At 49.2% G+C, this 26,707-nt stretch overlaps 1 protein-coding gene across 1 annotated transcript in view; it reads right to left on the bottom strand.

Moving 5' to 3' along the window:
* ano3 (anoctamin 3) overlaps window positions 1-26,707 on the bottom strand; it is a 661,351-nt gene that overhangs the window by 253,092 nt on the left and 381,552 nt on the right. The window contains exons 9-11 of the mRNA XM_072466663.1: window positions 21,041-21,172; window positions 20,049-20,155; window positions 15,237-15,292 (exon numbers count right to left, since the gene is read on the bottom strand). Coding sequence (XP_072322764.1) covers window positions 15,237-15,292; window positions 20,049-20,155; window positions 21,041-21,172 — 295 coding nt within the window. The remainder of the gene's footprint in view (window positions 1-15,236; window positions 15,293-20,048; window positions 20,156-21,040; window positions 21,173-26,707) is intronic.

The raw sequence follows: 26,707 nt of genomic DNA on the forward strand, positions 1-26,707 counted from the left end.
TCCTTCTGGTAGTGTGGCGACCAGAATTGAACACTATACTCCAAGTGTGGCCTAACTAAGGTTCTATACAGTTGCAACATGACTTGCCAATTCTTATACTCAATGCCCCGGCCAATGAAGGCAAGCATGCCGTATGCCTTCTTGACTATCTTCTCCACCTGTGTTGCCCCTTTCAATGACCTGTGGACCTGTACTCCTAGATCTCTTTGACTTTCAATACTCTTGAGGGTTCTACCATTCACTGTATATTCCCTACCTGCATTAGCCCTTCCAAAATGCATTACCTCACATTTGTCCGGATTAAACTCCATCTGCCATCTCTCCGCCCAAGTCTCCAGACAATCTAAATCCTGCTGTATCCTCAGACAGTCCTCATCGCTATCCGCAATTCCACCAACCTTTGTGGCGTCCGCAAACTTACTAATCAGACCAGTTACATTTTCCTCCAAATCATTTATATATACTACAAAGAGCAAAGGTCCCAGCACTGATCCCTGTGGAACACCACTGGTCACAGCCCTCCAATTAGAAAAGCATCCTTCCATTGCTACCCTCTGCCTTCTATGACCTAGCCAGTTCTGTATCCACCTTGCCAGCTCACCCCTGATCCCGTGTGACTTCACCTTTTGTACTAGTCTACCATGAGGGACCTTGTCAAAGGCCGTACTGAAGTCCATATAGACAACATCTACTGCCCTACCTGCATCAATCATCTTAGTGACCTCCTCGAAAAACTCTTATCAAGTTAGTGAGACACGATCTCGTCTTCACAAAACCGTGCTGCCTCTCACTCATACTAGGGTATTCAAGCATAAATTTACAAAGGGGCTGGCAAAGGGTTCTCATGTCAAAAACAAACCTCCTGGCATTGAGCCAGCTACGCACGGCACAAACTTAAACTGATGCCGCGCGAGAGATTACAGTAACTGTGAAATCCAGTCACATGTGGGTGAATGACTGGCATCACAGGTTCCTGCATGGCTAAAATAAAGAAGACAGTGCAACTGGTGTAACGAAAAAAGAAAATCCCCAAATAGAAGCCAGTTGCCGGGCAGTTGGACCTGCGTTGACGAGAATCTTTTGCTGGCACGGTCTCAATTGTCAGACTTTTCCAGGTGACGTGATGAGGGGGCGCGATTCTCCGACCCGGGGGCCGGCGTGAATCCCGCCCCCGTCGTGTCGCGAATTCTCCGCCACTGGATATTCGGCGGGGGCGGGAATCACGCCGCGCCAGTCGCCGGGAATCCCCCGGCGATTCTCCGGTCCGCGATGGGCCGAAGTCCCGCCGCTGTCAACCCACCCCAGCCGGCGTGGATTGAACCACCTTTGCGACGGCGGGACACGGCGGCACGGGCGGGCTCCGGGGTCCTGGGGGGGGGGCACGGGGTGATTTGGCCCCGGGGGGTGCCCCCACGGTGGCCTGGCCCGCGATCGGGGCCCACCGATCCGCAGGCGGGCCTGTGCCGTGGGGGCACTCTTTTCCTTCCTCCTTCGCCACGGTCTCCACTATGGCGGAGGCGGAAGAGACCTCCTCCACTGCGCATGCGCGGGGTTGCCGTGAGCGGCCGCTGACGCTCCCTCGCATGCGCCGCACGGCAAAGTCATATCCGCGCCAGCTGGCGGGGCACCAAGGGCCTTTCCCGCCAGCTGGCGGGGCGGAAATCAGTCCGGCGCGGGCCTAGCCCCTCAAGGTAAGGGCTCGGCACCTCAGGATGTGGAGAATTCCGCACCTTTGGGGCGGCGCGATGCCGGACTGATTCGTGCCGTTTTTGCGCCGGTCGGCGGACATTGCGCCGATTATGGAGAATCCCGCCCGAGGTTCCCGTCCGTTCATTTCAATAAATTCTCATCTCTTTCAAGGGCTTACCCGCTGCATTCCCCCCCCCCCACACATTGGGTTAATCGAATCATAGAATTTACAGCGCAGAAGGAGGTCATTCGGCCCATCGAGTCTGCACCGGCCCACATCTCCACCCTATCCCCGTAACCTAGTAACCCCACCCAACCTTTTTGGACACTAAGGGTGGGCAATTTACCATTAAAAGAGCACCCTAACCAAGTCCACACCTCCAGCCTATCACCACACCTCCACTCTATTCCCGTAACCCCACCTAAGTTTTATTGGCAATTTAGTATGGCCAATCCACCTAACCTGCATGTCTTTGGACTGTGGGCGGAAACCCACGCGGTCACGGGGAGAACGTGCAGACTCCGCACAGACAGTGACTTCAGCCGGGAATCAAACCGGGGACCCTGGAGCTGTGAAGCAAACGGTGCTAACCACTGTGCTACTCGGCCATCAGCGAGGTTTACGATGGGTTTTCAATGGGAACCCGCCAGGGGAACGCAGGTAAATACAGCCCCTTGGACGGAGAGGGACATGCCAGGGAAGTGCCCCGGCACTGCCCCCTGGCACTGATCCATGGCATTGCCGCCAGTGCCAGTGGGGCTCTGGGGAGCTCATGGTGGTATCCCCTTATCCTATGGAGGGCACTCCCCGCGTCTGGGTTTGAGGGGTTGCTCATGTATGTGGGGGGATGGTTTCAATATGTGTTGTGTGGGGGGGGAGGGAGTTGGCGGGGTGGTTCCTGTTTTTTAAAAATCAGAGATCAGGGCTCCCTTTAAAAAGGATGCCCTGATCTCTGGATTCCCAGCATTGCCAGATTGTTCCAGCCTCTCCCACCAGCATGACGGCGTGGGCCACACTTCCATTTTATTTTGCAACGGGTGCTGCACAATGTGTTGAGAAAGGCTGGCTGTACAGCTGGTGAGCTGGGTGCCGGTACTCGGTGCAAAAGTGAGAAAGTTCCGCCCAGTGTGCACACATGGAAGGGAATTTATTCGGATGCTGGGGTTTCCTGTCCTGCCACTCGAAGAGTCAGCGGGGGAGCATAGCCCCACCGATCCTGTCTGCCCCGCATCCATTCAATGCTCCAAGGAGTTTTAATTGGCTGGAGATGGAATTTCCACCTTCGCTCAGCAAGAAGTGCCGTCACAGAGAGCTGTCGGCCAATCTGATTGGCAGCTCCTTCGTCCCAGCAGTGCCTCAGGCAACAGTGCCCGGGACTGGGGCTACAATCGGTCCCTCGAATCAAAGTGCCAGCTGGGGGTGGGGACGGGGAGAGTGGTCTTTGGGCAGGAAGGGGAGGTGATACCTGGTTTGGGGCCAGGGTGCACCTGCAGGGGGCAGGTCTTGTTGGCAGGCACCCGGCGGAATTGAGAGGAGGCTGTTGATGGAGGCGTCCTCCCCTCCCCTCCCCCAACCCCTTGCCTGAAGCCCGAGCAGGGTGATTTTCTGCGCCTCCTCCAACCCCTCTGCTCCTGAACTCCTCCTGCCGAACACTAAATTGAGGCCAGGTGGGAAAGGGCCCATAAATGACTAATAAATTGACCGGTTAAGGGCCTCAACATTGGCAAGGAAGGGCCGGCCCGAACTTCGCCCTTATCCGCTGTAAACCTGCAGCAAGGTCGGGCAGGTGGGGTGACAATGAGAATTTTGCCCTGCCACCTCCTGCCCCTGTCTGCAAACCCACTGGTGGGGGCACCATGAATTATAGCCTGGAAGGAGGAGAGGGTTCGGTTCAGGTTTTAATCAGCTTCATGGCAATGGGCTGGGACATAGGGGGAGGATTGGTAAAATGGCAACAGAAGGAATTGGGAGAGGAGCCTGATGTCTTGCTGTGCTCTGCCACGATATGTTGACAAGTGATGGGATTCACGGGCGGGCAGCGGGGAGGCTAACTGTGTCAATTGAGTGCCTAATTACAGGCCAAGTCTCTCTGCCGGCATTTCACTGGCACCAGGAGTTGCTGCAGCTCTGTTGGGAGATTGCGGAGTAACAGGAGTGGTGCACAGCGGGTGCCCAGGGTAGAGTGAGATCCAATCCATTATGGCTGCCCCGTGGCCCGTAGAGAGGCTCCTCCCGACCACAGCACCACCGATTGAATGTACCTCCATCCCCGATCACTCCAGCCTTCCCGCCTGACCCCAGCAAGGCCAAGAAACAAAATGAACTGCGTTCGAGGGCACCTTGACAGTGGCCAACTCCATCAAAAGCGCTGCCAAACGAATGTCTCTCTGATTGGGCCAGCGGCTCTGGGAGCGAGATGGCTGCCCCCCATTGGACGATGGTGCTGACAGCTTCACTGGGATCGGGTCCGACCTTTCCCGACAACAGGACGTCTTACTTTCTTCAAGACTTCAGCCCAGAATTATTCAAAACCTTCCGGTTTTGAAAGGAACATTGACATCAGGAAGCTGAACATCATTCTTAAGGTGGCAACAGAAAGACAAAAAAACCCCACAAAAACTCACACTTGGCAATACTACACGGAGAAAGAGCTGGAGAAAAAAAATGAAAACAAGATTATTCAGTGAAGTACAGAATCAAAACAATAGTTTGTGAAATTAGTGGAATGCTTGTGTGATGGTATTTAATATCTCAAAAAAACAATCAAGCTCTCAGAATATATTCTTATCGCACATTTGCTTTTCACTTTCCGAAATATCTGCAGGCCTGGGCATTAGGGAAACCTGCTGATGGCTGCTTAGATTACAATGTTCTCTGTCTGTTGATTTATTGTTCAATCCCTAAGTACCTATTGTGGGCATCTGGTCAAGGTTAGTGCAAAGTTACTGGAATCAGTCCATCTTGGCTCAGTCGCGAAACATCCCTGATCTCTTTACCAGTTTGCGACTGTTGGCGGAATGCTAGCTCGCTATTCAACATTTTTGGAATTCCATTCTGGTGGCATCTGATTAGCACATTTTTAGCTCTGACATTTCTCTTCATCATTCACTCACAGGACTTGGACAGGGCTGACAAGGCCTCCATCCCGAGTTGCTCTTGGGAAGGAGTTGGTGAGCCACCTTTTGAACTCAACTGAGTAGTTTGCACTTCAGAGTGTGGTTAACCGTCAAAGAAGTAGACAAGACACCTTCCCTCAAGGGCAGGAGTGAACCAGGCAGGGTTTTTAACAATAATCCAGCAGTTTCGGGGTCACCAATGCCAATACTCGTATTTTACTCCAGATTTAATTAGTTAACCGGATATAAGTTCCCCAGCTCCTGGAGTGGAATTCGAGCTCACGGGCAGGGTTTCGGGTCAGGACCCCGATATTGGGATGAAATGCAGGCTCTGACCCTGCACCTTGTGGAAGCAGTCATGCGATATGGATTCTGACATGAATTGGCCAATTCGTGGCCAGAGGGCATGACGGAAATCCAATTAGGGATGCAAATCAGACTCTCGATACTGCAGGGCTTATAGGAGGCCCTACAAACTGCAGCCTGCGTCCAGCTGAGAGAGAGAGAGAAAGAGACAGGGGCACTGCCTCAGCACTTCTGAGATATTATTAATACAAAATGGTGGTCAGTAACTACAGTTGTGGCCTATTGGGTGCCCCAGAGTCAGCCTGTCACCCCCTGTAGCGCACAATGACTTACGTGAGACGAGAAGCGATGAAGTCGATCTAGGCTTTATTAAGCGAGACTTGTCCCCAGCAGCTCAGCAACAGAATGAGGCTGCGGGGAGAAGCTCGGGCTTATACTCCGCCTTCAGGGCAGAGCCAGAAGTCGGCAGATCCAACCAGGACCCGGGACCTGTCAGCCAATAGCCTCTCGGCTTCACAGGTACCACATTACCCCTAATACATACCACCACAGTCACCCCTTGTTAAAAAGGAACCCAGCGGGGTGGTGGTTCGCATGGTGGTAGGGGTTTACAAGGCTGGCCCTGGCACAAATTTCGGACTGTGTTAATACAGCTTTAGCCCTACACTGGGCTATGTACAAGTTTGTGAGAACTATTTACAATACGAGTAAAAAAAATTTTGTTACAACAACATTCTTGCTTTTCTTGGTGTCATGCGGATTCCACGAGTCGAGCGGGAGGTCTGGTCTTTCTCGTTGATCGCCTCAGCCCCGGTGGTGGTGCAGGTGCTTGCTCGGGCGCTGTCGTCTCCGGGAGCGTTTCGCTGTTTGTTCCTGTTTTACTCCTGGGCGGGCACGGGAGGAGGACCGATCCCCCCGGGAAGGGGGCGGTCGCGGGGTGCGCCGGTGGCAGGGAGGGGGTGATCGGTGTCGGGTGTGTGTGTGTGTTGCCAGTGGGCGCCAGGTCCCGCAAGGAGACCGTGTCCTGTCGGCCGTCAGGGTATGCCACATAGGCGTACTGCGGGTTCGCGTGGAGAAGGTGGACCCTCTCGACCAACGGGTCCGATTTGTGCGCCCGCACAGGTTTCCAGAGCAAGATGGGACCTGGGGCCGCCAGCCAGGTCGGCAGCGACGTTCCGGAGGAGGACCTCCTGGGGAAGACAAGGAGGCGCTCGTGCGGCGTTTGGTTAGTGGTGGTACACAGCAGCAACCGGATGGAGTGGAGAGCGTCCGGGAGGACCTCCTGCCACCGTGAAACTGGGAGGTCCCTGGACCGTAGGGCCAGTAGGACGGTCTTCCAGACCGTGCCGTTCTCCCTCTCTACTTGCCCGTTCCCCCGGGGGTTGTAGCTGGTCGTCCTGCTTGAGGCTATGCCCTTGCTGAGCAGGAACTAGCGCAGCTCGTCACTCATGAAGGAGGACCCCCTGTCGCTATGGATATACGCGGGGAGACCGAACAGTGTGAATATGGTGCCAAGGGCTTTAATGACTGTGGCCGCTGTCATGTCGGGGCAGGGGATGGCGAAGGGGAAACGGGAGTACTCGTCCGCCGCGTTCAGGAAGTATGCGTTGCGGTCGGTGGAGGGGAGGGGCCCTTTGAAATCTAAACTGAGGCGTTCAAAGGGACGGGAAGCCTTGATCAGGTGCGCTCTATCCGGTCTGAAAAAGTGCGGTTTGCACTCTGCGCAGATGTGGCAGTTCCTGGTGACTGTACGGACCTCCTCCACAGAGTAGGGGAGGTTGTGGGACTTTACGAAATGGTAGAATCGAGTGACCCCCGGGTGGCAGAGGTCCTCGTGGAGGGCTTGGAGGCGGTCTATTTGTGCGCTGGCACATGTGCCGCGGGACAGGGCATCGGACGGCTCGTTCAGCTTTCCGGGAAGATACAAGATCTCACAATTGTAGGTGGAGAGTTCGATCCTCCACCTTAAGATCTTGTCATTCTTAATTTTGCCCCGCTGTGCATTATCGAACATAAAGGCTACCGACCGTTGGTCGGTGAGGAGGGTGAATCTCCTGCCGGCCAGGTAATGACTCCAATGTCGCACAGCTTCCACTATGGCTTGGGCTTCCTTTTCCACTGAGGAGTGGCGGATTTCTGAGGCGAAAAGGGTCCGGGAGAAAAAGGCCACGGGTCTGCCCGCTTGGTTAAGGGTGGCTGCCAGAGCTACATCGGATGCATCGCTCTCGACCTGGAAGGGGAGGGACTCGTCGATGGCGCGCATCGTGGCCTTTGCGATATCCGCTTTGATGCGTCTGAAGTCCTGGCGAGCCTCTGTCGACAGGGGGAAGGTAGTGGTCTGTATTAGCGGGCGGGCCTTATCTGCGTACTGGGGGACCCACTAGGCGTAATATGAAAAGAAGCCCAGGCATCGTTTCAGGGCTTTGGAGCAGTGGGGGAGGGGAAATTCCATAAGGGGGCGCATGCGTTTGGGGTCGGGGCCTGTTACTCCATTGCGCACTACGTATCCCAGGATGGCCAAACGGTTTGTGCTAAAAACGCATTTTTCCTCGTTATATGTGAGGGTCAGGGCGTTTGCGGTCTGAAGGAACTTTTGGAGGTTGACGTCGTGGTCCTGCTGATCGTGGCCGCAGATGGTTACGTTGTCGAGATACGGGAACGTGGCCTGCAACCCGTGCTGGTCAACCATTCGGTCCATCTCCCGTTGGAAGACCGAGACCCCGTTCATGACGCCAAATGGGACCCTTAGGAAGTGGTATAGCCGCCCGTCTGCCTCGAAGGCAGTGTACTTGCGGTCACCTGGGCGGATGGGCAGCTGGTGGCAGGCGAACTTGAGGTCCACGGTGGAAAAGACCTTATACTGAGCAATCCGATTGACCATGTTGGATATGCGGGAGAGAGGGTACGCATCTAGCTGCGTGTCCCTGTTGATGGTCTGACTATAGTCTACAACCATCCTTTGCTTCTCCCCGGTCTTTACGACTACCACCTGGGCTCTCCAGGGACTATTGCTGGCCTGGATTATGCCTTCCTTCAGCAACCGCTGGACTTCAGACCGAATAAATGTCCGGTCCTGGGCACTGTACCGTCTGCTCCTAGTGGCGACGGGTTTGCAATCCGGGGTGAGGTTTGCAAACAAGAACGGCGGTTCAACCTTGAGAGTTGCGAGGCCGCAGATAGTGAGTGGGGGTATTGGGCCGCCGAATTGGAATGTTAGGCTCTGAAGGTTACATTGGAAGACTAATCCCAATAATGTGGGCGCGCAGAGTTGGGGCAGGATGTAGAGCCTGTAGTTCTTAAACTCCCTCCCTTGCACCGTTAGGTTTGCGATGCAGAACCCTTTGATCTCCACTGAGTGGGATCCTGCAGCTAGGGAAATCTTTTGCGTGCTTGGATGGATGGTCAGAAAACAGCGTCTTACCGTGTCTGGGTAAATAAAACTTTCAGTGCTCCTGGAGTCGATCAGGCACGGCATCTCGTATCCGTTGACCAGCACCGTTGTCGTCGTCGTCTGGAGTGTCCGGGGCCGCGATTGATCCAGTGTCACCGAAGCCAGTCGTGGTAGTAGTGTCGCGGCGTCTTCTTCGGACCCCGTGGAGCCGTCGATGCTGGGGTCCTTTGTTGTCAACCAAGATGGTGGCGTCCATGAATCGCACGCGGCCGGGGGTGGACAAAATGGCCGCCCCCATGGGTAGCACGTGGTCGGGGGTGGACAAAATGGCCGCCCCCATGAATCGCACGTGGCTGGGGGGTCACAAGATGGCGGCGCCCATCCTCCCCTCGTGGTGCCCGGGACCCAAAATGGCGGCGCCCGCGGGTCGCACATGGGGCGCTGGGGGGGGTTGGGGGGTGTTCGGGATCTATTGTCCTCGTTCTTCTCCGGGGATTGCGGCGACCCCCCGGGACCGGCACACTGCCGCGAAATGGCCCTTTTTGCCGCAGCTTTTACAAGGAGCTGCGCGGGCCGGGCAGCGCTGCCTTGTCCGCAAAAATAGCAGCGGGCCCCCCCGAGATGGTCTGGCGCTTTAACTGCGCAAGCTTGCGGGGGGGGGGGGGGTGGGGGGGGGTGCCGGGGAGTTTGTCGCGACGGGGGTCCAGGGAGCCCAAGGGGCTGCCGCGCGGTCGGGGCCGTAGGCGCGGGCGTTTTGGGAGGCCACATCAAGGGAGGCTGCAAGGGCCCGTGCCTCTGAGAGTCCTAGCGACTCTCTTTCTAAAAGTCTTTGACGGATTTGGGGGGAGTTCATACCTGCCACGAATGCATCACGAATTAGCAGGTCCGTGTGTTCGATCGCGTTCACCGGCGGGCAGTTGCAGCCTCGTCCCAAAATTAGCAGCGCGCCGTAGAATTCCTCGTGCGATTCTCCGGGAATTTGCCGTCTCGTCGCGGGTTGGTGGCGCGCGTAGACCTGGTTTACGGGCCGAACGTAGATGCTCTTCAGCAATGCGAGCGCCGTCGGGAAATCCTCTGCGTCTTCTATAAGCGAGTAAATCTCCGGGCTTACCCTCGAATGCAGGACCTGCATTTTCTGCTCTTCCGGGGGCCGTTCGGAGGTAGCCTTCAAAGCATGCTTGCCAGTGTTTGAATACGGCCGCCGAGTTCGCTGTGTGGGGGCTGATCCGCAGGCACTCCGGGGCGATCCAGAGCTCCATCGTCTTTTAAGCTCGCTTAATAAATTGTAGCGCACAATGACTTACGCGAGACGAGAAGCGATGAAGTCGATCTAGGCATTATTAAGCGAGACCTGTCCCCAGCAGCTCAGCAATAGAATGAGGCTGCGGGGAGAAGCTTGAGCTCTTATACTCCACCTTCAGGGCGGAGCCAGAAGTCGGCAGATCCAACCAGGACCCGGGACCTGTCAGCCAATAGCCTCTCGGCTTCACAGGTACCACATTACCCCTAATATATACCACCACACCCCCTTGTTCTACTGCAAGAAGGCTGCCTCCAGGCGGTCCCTGACTTCGGGGGGGGGGGGCTGAAGGCTGATTGGAAAATTCCAGTTGGCCTCTAATCATTGGCCTTCATTTGCTTTTTAATTTTCTATTTTCTTAACGTCCTGCAATTCAGTCCCCCAATCCAGCATCTAGGAATATGGCTCAAGGGCAGAATGGTGTCAATAAATTAGCTCGAGAAGGATAATAATTCCCATTTACACCCACCCCCATATCTCCGGATCATTCATTCAGGCCTTTGGATTTCTAAATCAGTGACAGGACGCGCGTGCTACCTAACCATGTCATACACACAAACATACATCGATGGAACGATATAATGAATCTTCTATTTAAGGAAGAGAAATTCAATCTATTTTGGCCTGTTATTAGTTTGGAAAGTGATGGTTATGGACCAGATTTGGGGTCCTGATCACTCATACTTCATCACTTCTGCGTCATAGAGTTATCAAAGTCTACAGCACAGAAAAGACCGTTTGGCCAATTGCATCTCTGCTGGTCAAAAACAACTACCTAACTATTCTAATCCCATTTTCCAGCACTTAGCCAGAACCTTGTATCCTTGCATGCCTCGGCACCGCAGGTGCACATCTAAATTCTTCTTAAATGTTATGAGGGTCTCTGCCTTAAGGGTCACCACCCTTTCAGGCAGCAAGTTCCAGATTCCCACAATGCTCTGGGTGGAAAGGCTTTTCCTCACATCCCCTCTCCATCTTGACTTCCTGCCCCTCACCTTAAATCCTTGTCCCTGGTCATTGATCTCTCCAAAGAGGAAAGGTTTCATCCTGTCTACTCTATCTATGCCCCTCATAATCTTATATATCCCGCCTTTCAATTCAACACGTTCATGCCTGATTTCCTCTTGGCCTCAACTCCACTTCCCGGCCCATTCTCCACAACCTTTCAACCCATTACTAATTAAAAATCTGTCTAGCTCCTCCTTAAATTTACTCACAGTTCCAGCATCCACAGCACTCTGGGGTAGCGAATTCCACAGATTCACAGCCCTTTAAGAGAACATATTTTTCCTCAGCTCCGTTTCAAATGTGTTACCCCTTCTCCTAAAGTACTGACCTCTCGTTCTAGATTGTCCCACAAGAGGAAGCATCCGCTCCACGTCTTCCATACCTTCTATCATCTTATATACGTGAATTACACCTCCTCTCATTCGTCTAAACTCGAGAGAGTATAGGCTTAAACTGCTCAATTTCTCTTCATAAGATATACCCCTCATCTCTGGAATCGATCTAGTGAACCTCCTCTGAACTGAAATATAAGCAAATTATTGCAGATGCTGGAATCTGAAACAAAACCAGAAAACACTGGACAACCGCAGCATCTGTGGAGAGAGAAGGAAGTTAACGTTCCAAGTCTGGATGACTCTTTCTCAAAGTTCCTCTGATCTGCCTCTAATGCAACTACATCCCTCCTCAAATAAGGCGACCAAAACTGGACACAATACTCCAGGTGTGGTCTCACCAATGCCTTGTACAGTTGCAGCATCACTTCTCTACTTTTATACTCTATTCCTTTAGCTATAAAGGACAAAATTCCATTTGCCTTCCTTATTACCTGCTGTACCTGCATACTAGCTTTCTGAGATTCATGCACGAGGACCACAGATCCCTCCGAAACACTCTGAAGTTTCTCTCCAATTAGATAATAAGTTGGGGGTGATTCTCCGAGTCCTGCGCCACGCCGGAGAATCAGCGCAACCGCCCCGCGGCCGCGTGGACACGACAGAGTCCCACCGGCGCATGAACCGCTCCAGCGCCGTGCTGGCCTCCTATGGGGGCCAGAATCAGTCGTCCCCGTGCCCGTTTCGCGCCGTCGTGAACACTTGGGCTCCATTTTGGAGAATCACCCCCTTTGTCGTTCCATTTTTACCGACCAAAATGCTTTCCGGCCACTGATCCACATTAAACTCCGTCTGCCAAATTTTGGTCCACTCACCTAACCTATCTATATCCATTTGTAAATTTCTTATTTCCTCATTGCAACTTACTGTCCCACCAGGGGCTGGTTTAGCTCAGTAGGCTAGACAGCTGGTTTTGTGATACAGAACAAGATCAGCAGCGCGGGTTGAATTCCCGTACCAGCTTACCCAAACAGGTGCCGGAATGTGGTGACTAGCGGCTTTTCATAGTAACTTCATACTTGTGACAATAAAAGGTTATTATTATTATTATTTTAACGCCATCTGCAAATTTGGCTGTAGCACCTTCTAGCCCTACATCCAAGTCATTGTGTTACAATTAGATAAAGGTACCTGCTACCTTAAGGGACCGGTGTGTGTATGCCGAGGTCCCTCTGACCCTCGGTGCTTCTCAGAGTCCTGCCGTTTATCCTGTATTCCCTTGCCTTGTTTGTCCTGCCCAAGTGCATCACCTCACACTTACCCGGATTGAATTTGCCACGGATCAACCCATCTGACCAGCCCAACTATATCCTCCTGTAATCTAACTTCAAAGCTGCCAGAACATTCCGACAGGAGGCCATTTTACTGGAAGCCGGATTAGGGGCAGAGTGGCACGGAGATGGTAAAGATCATTAAAAAGAAAATTCAGACCGATGGTCAGGGGTCACCTGGAATTTTCTAGTCAGCTTGCAGGACCCTCACAGCATCTGGAGGGTGCCTGCTGGTCACAGAAACTGGTGTTAGGGTCCTGATGTGCATAATTCCTAGTGGCATACATGTGGCCCAGTTGTAACCGGATCTTCAGCAGCTCCCCAGCAGACTTTGTCGTGGCCGAGGGAAGTGGCTCACACAGAGCTCGGTAAATGGGTTTTAATAGTTTCATTTCCACGCAGACAGAAGGGTCAAAATACCAAAACGTTTACAGGCGACATCTCTGTGACACAATGGGCGGGATTCTCCGGCCACGTCCGCCCGACGACCGGAGAATCCCGCCCGAGGTCAAACGACTTCTCCACTGTCTGCGTCTCACCCGTGGCGTTCTTGCGGCGGGCGGGGCAGAAGAATCAAGACAGATTGATTTGAAAAATTATCAAAATATTTACGATACTTGCACTATTAGGTGAAGTTAACAGAAAGCGGCAATATTAACTTTTTATCAGGAATAATAATTGTATTGCAATCAGATAAAATAATTCTGATGACAATGTAATGATCGCAGACGTCTACTCTTGCGTATTAACCACCCCATTGAAAAATAATTTTCTAGCACTATTTTTGAAAATTCTAATCTAAGAGACAAGCTAATATGGAATAACAGGTTACTGTGCGAGGGGTATGCAATTTACCTGGCAAATGGGCACCTTACTGCGGTATATGCCATTTATTTGCCTGGATTTTGAGGTCAGTGGTGGAGCAAGGTGCTTGCTTAAAGAAAGTCTCAGTGAGAAACAAAGTCAATGTATCTGGCATCCCAAAATCTGGAAGCACCCGATAAGCAGGTCCTGCCCTGAAAACTACAATCTCCATCAGGCATTGCTGTCTATCAAATCTGGGTTGCGGTGTGCTGATCCCCTGCTCGTTGGGTCTGAGATTAATGGTGGAATCCAATCTGGTCCAGCCTAATCCCTTCCTTTTCCTGGCTGGGTCCACCTCAGTAGAGAAATCGGCCCGGCTTCAGTTATCCTATTTCCCTGACCCCTCCTACCACAGGACAAAAATTCCGGAAAATCCCTATATCCAGTACATGTCTGGTCTCGGCCATCCCAGATACAGTGTCTGGTCCCTGCAATCTCTTTGATGAGAATTTTACCCCTCCAAGTGCTTTGGATTGTAGCATAGTTTAATGGGATCAAGCCAGTGATGTTGTTGTGCTACCCAAACATCCAATCATATTAAAGAATTCTCACAGTCAACCAGGAAATAAAAGTCACTAATAATCAAATCCTATTTTTCAAATTTTACACTCAGCAAGATAAAGATTAAAACAGACACCTGGATGAAGATAGAAACTGAAATTCAATGAACAAACTTCAAAAGGTTATTTTGCAATTATTACAAATTATATTGTTTGAAAAATATTCTAATTAATCATAATGGAGACATTTAATAACATTCCATAAATATTCCGTAATATTTTCAGGGCCAGAGTGGTTGTTCAATATTAGAAATTACTCAAATCACTGTTTAAAAAACTCAGTCACGTGTTGTGAGAGTAAAGAAAAGGAAGTTCTTCCCGAGTCAGTTGATTTCACTTGTTGTTGGCTCAGAGGCCGGGAATCTGCAGCTTGTAGCAGAGCAATGAGTGGCAGAATGTAACTTCAGGATTACGGTGTTAACTTGCACTCAATCCTAAAGTTGCGAATGATGACAGTTAATCATCAAAGATCCTGCAAAATTCTAGACCATTATATAATAACCATCTGCCGACATGGTTAACGCATCTTCTGTAAGCTGATAAAAGTACCTGGAGATTGAAATGTAAAGTTTTGAAACTAAGGGTACTGGAATCGATTTACCAGCTAAACAATATCCTGCTAGGGCAAAACGCCTACCCCTTGTAAACTTTCCCATCCCCCAATTGGAACGGAAATTGGGAATTGTCTATGAAGGGTCGACTCTGACAGATCAGCACCAAAACATCACGGTGGAAAAGCTACCTCAGTCTGCCCAAACACTAGCTTTGAAAACAATAAATACACAATGTGGCTAAGTTACCGTGAGAAATATTTTTACCATATTAAGAAACACGTGTTATACTCCATTGTGCTTCCTGGAAAGGGTGCAAAGGAGATTTACCAGGATGCTGCATGGTTTGCAGGATAGGTCTTATGAGGAAAGGTTGAGGGAGCTAGGGCTTTTCTCTTTGGAGCGGAGGAGGATGAGAGGCGACTTAATAGAGGTCTATAACGTGATGAGGGGGATAGATAGAGTGGACGTTCAGAGACTATTTCCTCGGGTGGATGTAGCTGTTACAAGGGGGCATAACTATAAGGTTCAGGGTGGGAGGTAGGTTCTTTACTCAGAGAGTGGTTAGGGTGTGGAATGGACTGCCTGCTGTGAGAGTGGAGTCGTACGCTTTAGGAACTTTCAAGCGGTTATTGGATAGGCACATGGAGCACACCCGAATGACAGGGAGTGGGATAGCTTGATCTTGGTTTCGGACACAGCTCGGCACAACATCGAGGGCTGAAGGGCCTGTTCTGTGCTGTACTGTTCTATGTTTATTGAAGAATAAGGTTTTATGTTGTCTCACCTCGTGTGGAGGGAAGGCAGCATCATATGTTCCATTGCCGAGCAGCCGATTTAAACCTGAAGAAAAGAGAAACATCTGATTGTTTTCTGAGCAAATGGGGATCAATCTTTTAACCAATACGCAAAATAATGCATGGCCATGTGGAACGCCATCTTACTGATGTCAGCTAGCGAGAGGTAGACTTTTCAGTGAAGCTATTCTTAAACATCTGGAGCAGGATTTTCCCTTCAGGGCAAGAAATGGGTCGGGTAAGCAACGGTAGGAAAACAGTCACCCGCCCCAATTTACACAAGGGCATTCTCTTATTTGGCTTGGCATGGATGCTGGGTGACTTTCGAAGCTGGACAGCCAATCGGAGGCTTCCCAGCTGGAAACATGAAAGCAGTTAGACAGGGCGGAATGGTTGCGCAGTGGCTCGCACTGCTGCCTCACAGCTCCAGGGTCCCGGGTTCAATTTCGGCCTTGGGCGACTGTCTGTATGGAGATTGCACATTCCGCCCCCCCCCACCCCATCTGCCTGGGATTCCTCCGGGTGCTCCGGTTTCCTCCCGCAGTCCAGAGATGTGCAGTTTAGGTGGGTTGGCCATGCTAAAAATTGCCTCTTAGTGTCCAGGCATTTGCAGATTAGGTGGGGATACGGGGATAAGACAGGAAAGTGGGCCAAGGCAGGGTGCTCTTTAAGAGGGTTGGTGCAGACTTGATGGGCCAAATGGCCTCCTTCTGCACTGTAGGGATTCTATGAAAGGAGCAGCAGGTTGCAAAAGGTTTTGCAAAAGAGGTAAGGCTTCCCTCTTTAAAAATCAAATTTTAAAAAGCTTCATATAATCCTTATCCTTCAAAGAGCAGTTAAAAAAATAGACCTTTAGGTCAGGCATCACTGTTGGGTGGCGGTGGTGGGGGAGGAGATGGGGAGATGCATGGGTGGGGATGCATGCAAGGCCTCTGGCTGCTACCGCACATAGGTAACCAGGTAGGGAGGCCTCTGCGTTTTCTGGAGCTCCAGGAGGCCACCTCCAGTCATCTAAACCTGCCCTCTGCTCACATCCACCTGGCGGCAGACTGGAGAATCCCAGTTGGCCTGCTTTAATGGGTGGTGTGTGGGTGGCTCGGCCTGCCTTCCGCTGATTCCGTCACTGCACAAATGGTACTGGGGAGATGGAGCCCGAGAGCCAACATGCTGCCTGGAGAGGTTATCATTAGCTGCAGCCAACCTTAACTACCAGAGCCGGCAAAGGTTCAAAACCCAGCACCAAATGTTCTGGGACTGATATGCTTGTGAATGTTATTATACTTTTATGCTATTTTAAAAAGACCTAATTGAATTTATTCTCTTGCTGAGCCCATTTTTGCTTTTGTGATCTTGTATTTCCAATTAAGCATTTTCACTCGATGTGCGACCAGGCACCGACATTATTCATTTCCTGGAAGTTGGAAACCTCAATAAACCCCAAGCACTTAGGAGTGAATTAGATTCTATTTATAGATTGAAATCAGAAAGCAAACGTTTGGCAAGCCACCCAGGGGAGGATGTCTTTTTTTCAAAGTGGTGCTACCAATTCAATAGCCCCATTGAACCTGTGTGCAGACAAAGCAAATGACAGTGAACTTCTTAAACATTAAAGCAGTTGGAATCAATCCCTATTAATGCGAGCGGGATTGAGAATTCCTGAGACCCTGGACACAAAGAATGTTTGGTCATCAGTCCCATCCCTCACTTCCCACCTCTTGCCCGCTTCTCCAGGTCCAAAACGGTTCATAAAGTGTGTTACCGCACTGCATTAATAATTCAGGAATCACATGACAACATATCGTACCGCAGTAAGTTTGTTTAACTTTATCGCACACACACTCGTGTCTGATACTGAGAAATGAAGCCATCCCACTAATACCTGGAGATCCAGTGGAAGACAACTTCGCCCCTTGTTATTAATGAACATTCCCACCAATATCTGGAGTGCCTGATGAAGCCAATTTTGCCCTTTGTAATTAATGAGCTGGTTTCCTGTATTTTAAGTCTTAAATTGGAGATTATGTTGGCTATAAGGTGTGTCATGCCTGAACAAATAAATGCTTGAATACCCATTCAACCAGCAATGGTGGGGGTTGGGGGGGGGGGGGGGGGGCGGGTAGGGATGGGGGGTAGGGGGGGGGAATGGGGGGGAGGGATGGGGGTGAAGGGATGGGGGGAGGGGGAGGGATGAGGGGGTGGAGGGATGGGGGGAGGGATGGGGGAGGGGGGATGAGGGAGTGGGGGGGGGGGAATCCCCATGTTACGTTGGGGCTCTCTGCTCTCCCTCAGTCCCAATGCCCGAGTGCATTAATTAACCTCCTGATTATTATACTTTGTGTGATGGATTATTTCTGAAATCTCAGAGCAATCTCCCGTTTTTCTTGACGTGAACACTTTCTCTCATTAGTGTAAATATGGAAACCACCTCGAATGAACCAAAAGCTGGCCTCAAACTCTCAAACGAGGTGGTTTGGTGTATATTCAATTTACTTTTTATTTTGTGTGCAGATCAAACTGAGAATGGAATCGTTCGCCACTTTCACATTCCGTGTCCTCACCATTCACTCCCAGCTGAGGAAACCCGGCACATTTTGCTCTTCAGTCATCACATGGAGGGGGATATTGGGTGGGGGGTAAAATTGGCATCCCAACCAATCCCACAGGTTTGCCATCTGATAACACTGGGATAAAATGACCCCAAAGCGGTGACGGGTGGTTTAAGAGGGAACTGAACATATATATGTTTCTGGAACCTACCTCTTCATTCATCTGAGGAAGGAGCAGTGCTCCGAAAGTTAGTGATCTGAAACAAACCTGCTGGACTTTAACCTGGTGTTGTAAGACTTCTTACTGAGAACTGTAGTCCAATACTGGCTCCACTGAATATCCGACATTTACTTGTTCAATGTTAAGTTGGTTTATGACCAGATCTGGGCAGGAATTCTCAGGCTGTTGGGATTCTCTGTTCCCCTGCCCGAGGGTCTCCCGGTTGCGTGGGGTGGCTTCAATGGGAAATCTCACTGACAAATGGCGTGAGTAGAGAATCCTGGCGCCAGTGAACGTCGCGTAGCCGAGAGACACGCGGCTGGAGGAACGGAGAATTCAGACCCTGATGTTTGAAAGTTGAGGCAGCAGCATGGGATATAATACTGGCATTCATTCCTGGGGATTTGCGACATGTATCAAAAGATTGAGCAGACAAATGGTGCGCTCTGTTCCATAGAGGACTCGAGGCCCTCATCTGGGAGCAATCAATGTCGCCCAACCCAAAGTAACAGCTGCTGTAAAAATTCCAGAATCTCAACACCTATTTTGCAATATATGCATGCCCACACTTTCCAGACGGTGCCATCAGGAGTTGGGACTCTGAACAAGTTCTTTTCCCTCCTTAACAGTCGGGCTGAGTATTGATGTACCCCCAGGAATTGAGTGTGGAGCCTTCAGCACTGTATGATTAAGCATATGTTGGTCAGTACCCAGTAGGACTGAGGATTTGTTTTCTGTGCTTACTCCTGTAATATTGGCCCAGGTACAACAGAAATTGTCTATTGCTACAACTTCACTATACATATAATACATGTAGAACTAAACAACTGGGTGTTATAAGACACAGGAGCAGAATTAGGCCATTGAGTCTGCTCCGTCATTCAATCATTGCTGATATTTTTCTCATCCCCATTCTCCTGCCTTCTCCCCATAACCACTGATCCCCTTATTAATCAAGAACCTATCTATCTCTGTCTTAAAGACACTCAGTGATTTGGCCTCCACAGCCTTCTGCGGCAAAGAGTTCCACAGATTCACCATCCTCTGGCTGAAGAAATTCCTCCTCATCTCTGTTTTAAAGAATCGCCCCTTTAGTCTGAGATTGTGTCCTCTGGTTCTAGTTTTTTCTACGAGTGGAAACATCTTCTCCACGTCCACTCTATCCAGGCCTCTCATTATCCTCTAAGATTCAATAAGATCCCCCCTCATCCTTCTAAACTCCAACGAGTACAGACCCAGAGTCCTCAACCGTTTGTCATATGATAAGCTCTTAATTTGAGGATCATTCTTGTGAACCTCCTATGGACCCTCCTGACCTACAATTATCTGCGACTCAAATTAAAGCAAAATTCTGCGGATGCTGGAAGTTTGAAATAAATGTTCATGGAGGGGTCAGACTCGAAACGTTAACTCAGTTCCTCGCTACACAGACGCTGCCGGGTCTGCTGTGTTTACCCAGCATTTCCCCCTTTTATTATCTCCGACTCCCGCTTTAAGATGGTGATCAGAGCAGGATCACCAGACAGTTGTCCCTGATCCAACCCACTTATGTATACATTCTACCAGGGGAGCTGGTTGGAGATCAAAGCCGGAATTGTCCAGACGTTTGCTCATGGCTAAATTCCCTTGTCCCGCAGGCAGAGCACCCCCTCCCGTATGTTACCCGGTAGCATTGGGTGTCTTCGGTGGAAATTCCCATTGGATGAGGGAACAAAGAATCCCACCGCTGGCGGACGTGCGCTGCCTCCCGCTGCCGGGAAACACAGGGCTGAGGGGGCGGAGAGTCCCGTCCCAAGAGTCGTTAGCGGGCGAACCTTTAAAATCTGGCAAAACCATTTCCCTTTCACTGTCACCGGCCCATCGTGGCATAGAACAAACCTGCCTTCCAGGTGCAGGACTCCACCAGATGGGGCGTTCACTCAACAAAAGAGAGGGCAAATAAGCTGCAAATCCTCCGTACAAAATGAGCGACAGCTTGTACATAACAGCAGTCAGTACTCTGAAATTGAAATGTAATGGCTCATTTGAAACATTACCTATTTTCGATTTCCCATCTTCATATTTGGTCCTCTGCAGCATGTGATGCACTATTCTGCTTCTCGTCGAATTACTGAAAAACGTGTCTTTGTTGTTTATGGTGAAGCTGAAGAGAGGTTTTATTTAAGAAAGAAAAAGAGCACTTGAAGTTCCATGTTTGGGTTTTTGTGTGCTGCTAGAATAACAAAAAGGAACCTGATTTTTAAAAATTCATTCATGGGATGTGTGTGGCATTGGCTGGGTCAAAATTTATTGCCCCTGGGCTGAGTGGCTTTCTGGCCCATTTCAGAGTTTTAAAAACATTTTTTAAAATAAATAAATTTAGAGTACCCAATTCATTTTTTCCAATTCAGGGGCAATTTAGCGTGGCTAATCCACCTACCATGCACATCTTTGGGTTGTGGGGGGGGGGGGGGGGGGGGTGAAACCCACGCAAACACATGGAGAATGTGCAAACTCCACACGGACAGTGACCCTGGGCCAGGATCGAACCTGGGACCTCGGCGCCGTGAGGCAGCAATGCTAACCACTGTGCCACCGTGCTGCCCTGCCCACTTCAGAGTTAACCACATTGCTGTGGGTGTGGAGTTCCATGTGGGCCAAACCAGGAAAGGATGTCACATTTCCTTCTCCGAAGGGGGATCCAGATGGCTTTTTTTGACAATCGATTCATGGTTTTCATTAAATTTAAATCTGTTTTCATTTAGAATTTGAATTTCACCATCTGCTGTGGTGGGATTCAAACCCAGGTTGCCAAAGAATTACTCTGGTTCTCTGGCCTCCTGACAATACCACCGTGTCATCACCTTCCCATGATTGAAGCCAGGAAACATTAAATATGAGATTTACACGCACCATCACAACTTCTCAATCTTTGATTTAATTCTTTGGAATCTGTCACAATCATGCAAATTAATACCATTAAAATAACTGTGTGCGTACATTTTGAATTCTGTTTGTGTAACATGCTTATTGCGAGCAGAACACTTACTGGTGCATACGTGCTCGACTGAATGGTGCGGTGTAACAATCAGTCTCTTCCAGATCTGGCAGAGCCTCCTTGTCGAGTTTCATTGGATTTCTTGGCAACCAACTCTTCACCTGTCGCAGGTTCCTCTGAATGCTAATAAGCAAATGCCAGACTACTGATACTTAAAATGAAATGCACTTAAATAATATGAGAATATTAGTTCAAATTTTAATCGGATTTGACAGTTCACTGTGACTTCCACATTACCAAATCCTGCGTGAGGGACAATTGCCAGCTCACTGATTTTGTTTTCAAATCTACAAAGTATTTCAAGCCAGAATTTACCTTTTTTTTTTAACCAAATGCCAGAATGGTGGTGATGTTTATTGTTACAATCAATCAAAGTAAATCGCCCTGAATATTCATTGTATGTGTCATTTTGATAAACTTGTCTTGAAGCATTTAGATTTAGAGTCTTACCGTAACTAATAATCATTCATTTCGAAGTGATTGTTTTGTGTTTTGTTTTGTATGGTTTAAATATTGACATGAGATAAATGTCGATTATAATTTCCCTGGTAACAGAATGGGGAATATTATGAGTGTTTATAATGGGCAGTTTGTTTATCACATGACTAGGCCCTGTACAAAACTAGGCTTCCTATTATCGGCTTACGGTTCATAGAGAGTATCTTGAAAAATATGATTTAAAATAAAACTAGGAAAACTTGGGTGGCACGGTAGCACAGTGGTTAACACAGTTGCTTCACAGTGCCAGGGTCCTAAGTTCAATTCCCGCTTGGGTCGCTGACTGTGCGGAGTCTGCACGTTCACCCCATGTCTGCGTGGGTTTCCTCCGGGTGCTCCGGTTTCCTCCCACAAGTCCCGAAAGACGTGCTCGTTAGGTGAATTGGACATTCTGAATTCTACCTTAATGTACCGGAACAGGAGCCGGAATGTGGCGACTAGGGGCTTTTCACAGTAGCTTCATTGTAGTGTTAATGTAAGCCTACTTCTGACAATAAAGATTATTATTATTACATTGTTATATGAGTTTGCTCTTGGACTGATTGTGAGGCTGATAGTTAGTTAGGGAGACATTTAATGCAGAAATGGATAGAGTGCACAGGAACAATTAATTGCCAAAAGTTGAACAATTATGAAAATGTCTGGTACTATGGTTTTCAAGACAGAAAATCTGCTGGTAATATTTAAATTGTGGCTGGTTTTCATAACACCCTCTTGATGTATTGTGGGCGTCAACCAACTCTAATTATTCACTGGGGTATATCCTGGAATAATCATTTCGCGAACGGCTAGATACATTGTTAAGAATGGCCCATAGTCACATCACTCAAGCTCAGCATGAGTTTTAACTGCTCCCCCAGATCAGTTAAATGAACCATTCCAAAGTAAGAAACATCAGGGTTTGCAAACGTATTTAACATTCCTGCTGTTCAGTCTGGAGAATTTGTTCCCAACACTTTGATACAATCCTTCAAGGGAAATTACTAGCGTAAAAAGCAAGCAAACTGAATAAGTTGAATACCATATGATCATAGGATATAGGAGCAGAGTACGTCATTTGGCCGATCGAGCCTGGCCCACCATTCTGAATCATCATGGCAGATCTGATTCTGCCCTTAACTCCACTTTCTGCCTGTCCTGCATAAACCTGGACTCCCTTGCCCGTCAAAATCCAGATATTCGGGCAGCACGGTGGCGCAGTGGGTTAGCACTGCTGCCTCATGGCGCCGAGGTCCCAGGTTCGATCCCGGTTCTGGGTCACAGTCCGTGTGGAGTTTGCACAGTCTCCCCGTGTTTGCGCGGGTTTCGCCCCCACAACCCAAAGATGTGCAGGGTCGGTGGATTGCCCCTTAATTGGAAAAACTGAATTAGGTACACTCAATTTTAAAAAGAAATTCAGATACTCAAAGGCTCAGCCTCCACTGTTCGGCTGGGAAAGAGAATTCCAAACATGAATGGCCCTCTGAAAAAATAAACTTCTCCTTATCTCCATGTTAAATGGGGGACCCCTTATTTTTAAGCTCTGCCACCTAGTCCTAGATTCCCCCTTGAGAGGAAACAGCCTCCCAGCATCTACCTTATAATGACCCTCAGGATCTTAAATATTTCAATAAAGTCACCTCTCATGAATAAACTTCAATGAATATTGGCCCAACTTGCTCAATGTTTCCTCTTCAGACAACCCCATAAATCAGCTTAGTGAATCTTATCTCAACTGCTTCCAATGCAAGTACATTCCTCACATAAGGAGCCCCAAACTGTCCATAATGCTCCCTGTGCAACCTCACCAATGCCCTGTGCAGCTGCAGCAAGGCTTCCTAATTTTACACTCCATCCCTCTTGCAAGAAAGGCAAGGCTGAGAATGGAGGCAACCAGACAACGGAGCGGGTGGGGGTGGGGGGGCGGGTATAAGAGTGTGGAGGGGCCTCAGAGCAATGGAGAGACAGATGCCAATGTGAGTGTGTGAGGAAAGTGTTTGTATGTGTGAAAGAGAGAGAGAGAGGTGGGAGTGTGATTGTGTGCAAGAGAGGGAGAAGTGAGAACATTTTGTGTGTGTGTGTGAAAGAGGAGAGGTGAGAGTTTTGGTATGCGTAAGAGAGAGGTGAGTGTGTGTGGGAGAGAGAGACTGAGGTGAGAATGAGTGAGTGAGAGGGAGAGGGAAGTGATAGTGTGTGGGGGTTGAGAGGGTGAATGCGTGTGAGAGGGATGGGTGTGTGTGAGAGAGAGGTGACAGTGTTAGTTTGTGTAAGAGAGAGAGGTGAGTGTGTTTAAGAGAGCTGAGCTTGTGTGTGAGAGAGGAGTGGGTGTACGTGAGAGAGGTGACTGTGTGTGTGAGAGACAGCGAGAGGCGAGTGTGTGTGAGAGACAGAGAGGCGTGTGTGTGTGTGAGAGACAGAGAGAGGCGAGTGTGTGTGAGAGACAGCGAGAGGCGAGTGTGTGTGAGAGACAGAGAGGCGTGTGTGTGTGCGTGAGAGACAGAGAGGCGTGTGTGTGTGTGAGAGATAGAGAGAGGTGTGTGTGTGTGTGAGAGAGACAGAGAGAGGTGAGTGCGTGTGCGTGAGAGACAGAGAGAGGCGTGTGTGTGTGTGAGAGAGACAGAGAGAGGCGAGTGTGTGTGTGTGAGAGACAGAGAGAGGCAAGTGTGTGTGAGAGAAACAGAGAGGCATGTGTGTGTGTGTGTGTGTGTGCGAGACAGAGAGAGGTGAGTGCGTGTGCGTGAGAGACAGAGAGAGGCGTGTGTGTGTGTGAGAGAGACAGAGAGAGGCGAGTGTGTGTGTGTGAGAGACAGAGAGAGGCAAGTGTGTGTGAGAGAAACAGAGAGGCATGTGTGTGTGTGTGTGTGTGTGCGAGACAGAGAGAGGTGTGTGTGTGTGCGTGAGAGACAGAGAGGCATGTGTGTGCGTGAAAGACAGAGAGAGGTGAGTGCGTGTGTGTGAGACAGAGAGAGGTGAGTGTGCGTGAGAGAGAGAGACAGAGAGAGGTGTGTGTGCGTGAGAGACAGAGAGAGGCGTGTGTGTGTGAGAGACAGAGAGAGGTGTGTGTGTGTGTGTGAGAGACAGAGAGATGCGTGTGTGTGTGAGAGACAGAGAAAGGCGAGTGTGTGTGTGAGAGACAGAGAGATGCGTGTGTGTGTGTGAGAGACAGAGAGAGGCGTGTGTGTGCGCGTGAGAGACAAAGAGAGGCGAGTGTATGTGTGTGAGAGATAGAGAGAGGTGTGTGTGTGTGTGTGTGAGAGACAGGGAGATGCGTGTGTGTGTGAGAGACAGAGAGAGGCGACTGTGTGTGTGAGAGACAGAGAGATGCGTGTGTGTGTGAGAGATAGAGAGAGGTGAGTGTGTGTGCTTGACAGGTGAAAGTATGTGAACGAGAGGGGAGCATGTGCATGAGTGTTTGTATGTGTGTGTGAGAGAGAGAGTGTGCACATATGTGTGGGACTAAGATAAGAATCCAGCTCTCCAGTAGCACTCCTAATACTGAACAAATTGGTGAGCTAAAGGAGCATCACACCTCCCGTTAAAAATGACAAAAAGGTAAGACTTAAGTATTCATTGAATAAGAGAACTTTTTATTTGTAACAAATGTATACATACAAGAAATAGAAAATACTTTTATCAATCTGTTTTTGTATGTTTGTATCTATTGGGTAAAACAAACCATTTTTTGTGACAGAACTCTTCAACACAATGAGAATGTTTCTCAGGGGTTCCCTCAGTGCTCTGGGGAGCTCAAAGGGTTCTGTGACTGGAAAGGTTTGGATAACCCTGGACTAACCATTTCTTATATTTGCAACATGAGTGAGAATTGGTTTTCAGCCACCAAAGCAAAGGTTTCATGTTGGACCTTAGATATGAAGTTCTGGACAAATTTCCGGTCACTGGCTAACCCTGAACTATGTTTGGGAAATACGGAATTAGGAAATGCATTTGAATGATTAGCAGAACTGTAAAATCACAAAAGAAATAATTTGTTCTGCATCTAGAACACTTATCTTGGAAATGCTTTGGTGTTTTATAAGTTTATAAAAGGACAAGCTGTGTAAATAGATGGGCAGTCTGATATAGAGATTGTTTTGCAATCTTCACTGAATGGAAATACGTTACATTTCAATCTGAAATATGGAAAATATCCAACTCCACATAAAAAACATGAAAGCAGAATTGGCCGCAAAAGGAATTTGAAGGTTATTTTTACAAAGGGGCTCCTTCGAAGTTTACTTTTTTTTGATCTGCACTGGAGATCCCTTGCTCCAATTGTAATTAACAACGTGAATGCATTTTATTCAGTTTAAAAATAAATATACCAGCTTTGCTGACTAACTTAATTCCCTGTCGGGTCTCATGAACTAGGTGCTCCGTATCATGGAAATATTTTGCACCTCCTCTCAATTAAGTGCTGTGGACTTTGCAAGAAACAAGTGCTTTAAAAGTCCATGCTTTGCCTGCCCTCTCATTGCACGGAAAGCGAGCTGCAATGTTTGCAGGTCTGGCGCATTTTTTTGAAAGGCTGGTTCAAGCACTGATCGAGGTGAATTGAGGAAGGTGCAGCAGAATAATCTGGAGGAAGGCTTTTACGCAGGTCAAATTTGCAGAAGCTGATGTTTCCAGTTGGAAAGCCTCACACGGAATGTTGGGAAGAATGTTCACCCCCTCTGTCAAACTGACGCTGGAAAATATGAACTTGTGCTAATCAAGTGAACGTTTATCGCCAATCTTAATTTTTGAGAAGGGAGACAATTGAAAATTAAAGAAAATAATACCAAGTGGGGGATCGATCAGTTTAAAAAGTCCGGTTTTTTTACCCATGACAAAACAGTCTTCTCGTATTTAGTATGGAATAATGCAACTATAAACCGATTGCAAACAGCAGAAATTCAACACTCTCGGTCAACCAGCAAACCCAAACTTGCTGCAGTCTCAACCCCCCTTTAAATATGGGCACTGAGCTTCAAGATACTGCATTAAGACTTGCTGCTGGTATAAATACTTTCCTATTATCTAACACTGCTGGGAAATCTATTTAATGCCTCAGCAGAGTCTGCGGAACGGGAATGGGGTGTTCCACACTGGGGCCAGGATTTTCCCGCTCCATCAATCGACTTTCGTCAGGACTGGATGATCTCGGCGGTGGGCGGAACTGAGAAATCCCACCCTGACTGAAAA

Source organism: Scyliorhinus torazame, chromosome 10, assembly GCF_047496885.1.
Source record: "Scyliorhinus torazame isolate Kashiwa2021f chromosome 10, sScyTor2.1, whole genome shotgun sequence".
NCBI classification, from domain to species: domain Eukaryota; kingdom Metazoa; phylum Chordata; class Chondrichthyes; order Carcharhiniformes; family Scyliorhinidae; genus Scyliorhinus; species Scyliorhinus torazame.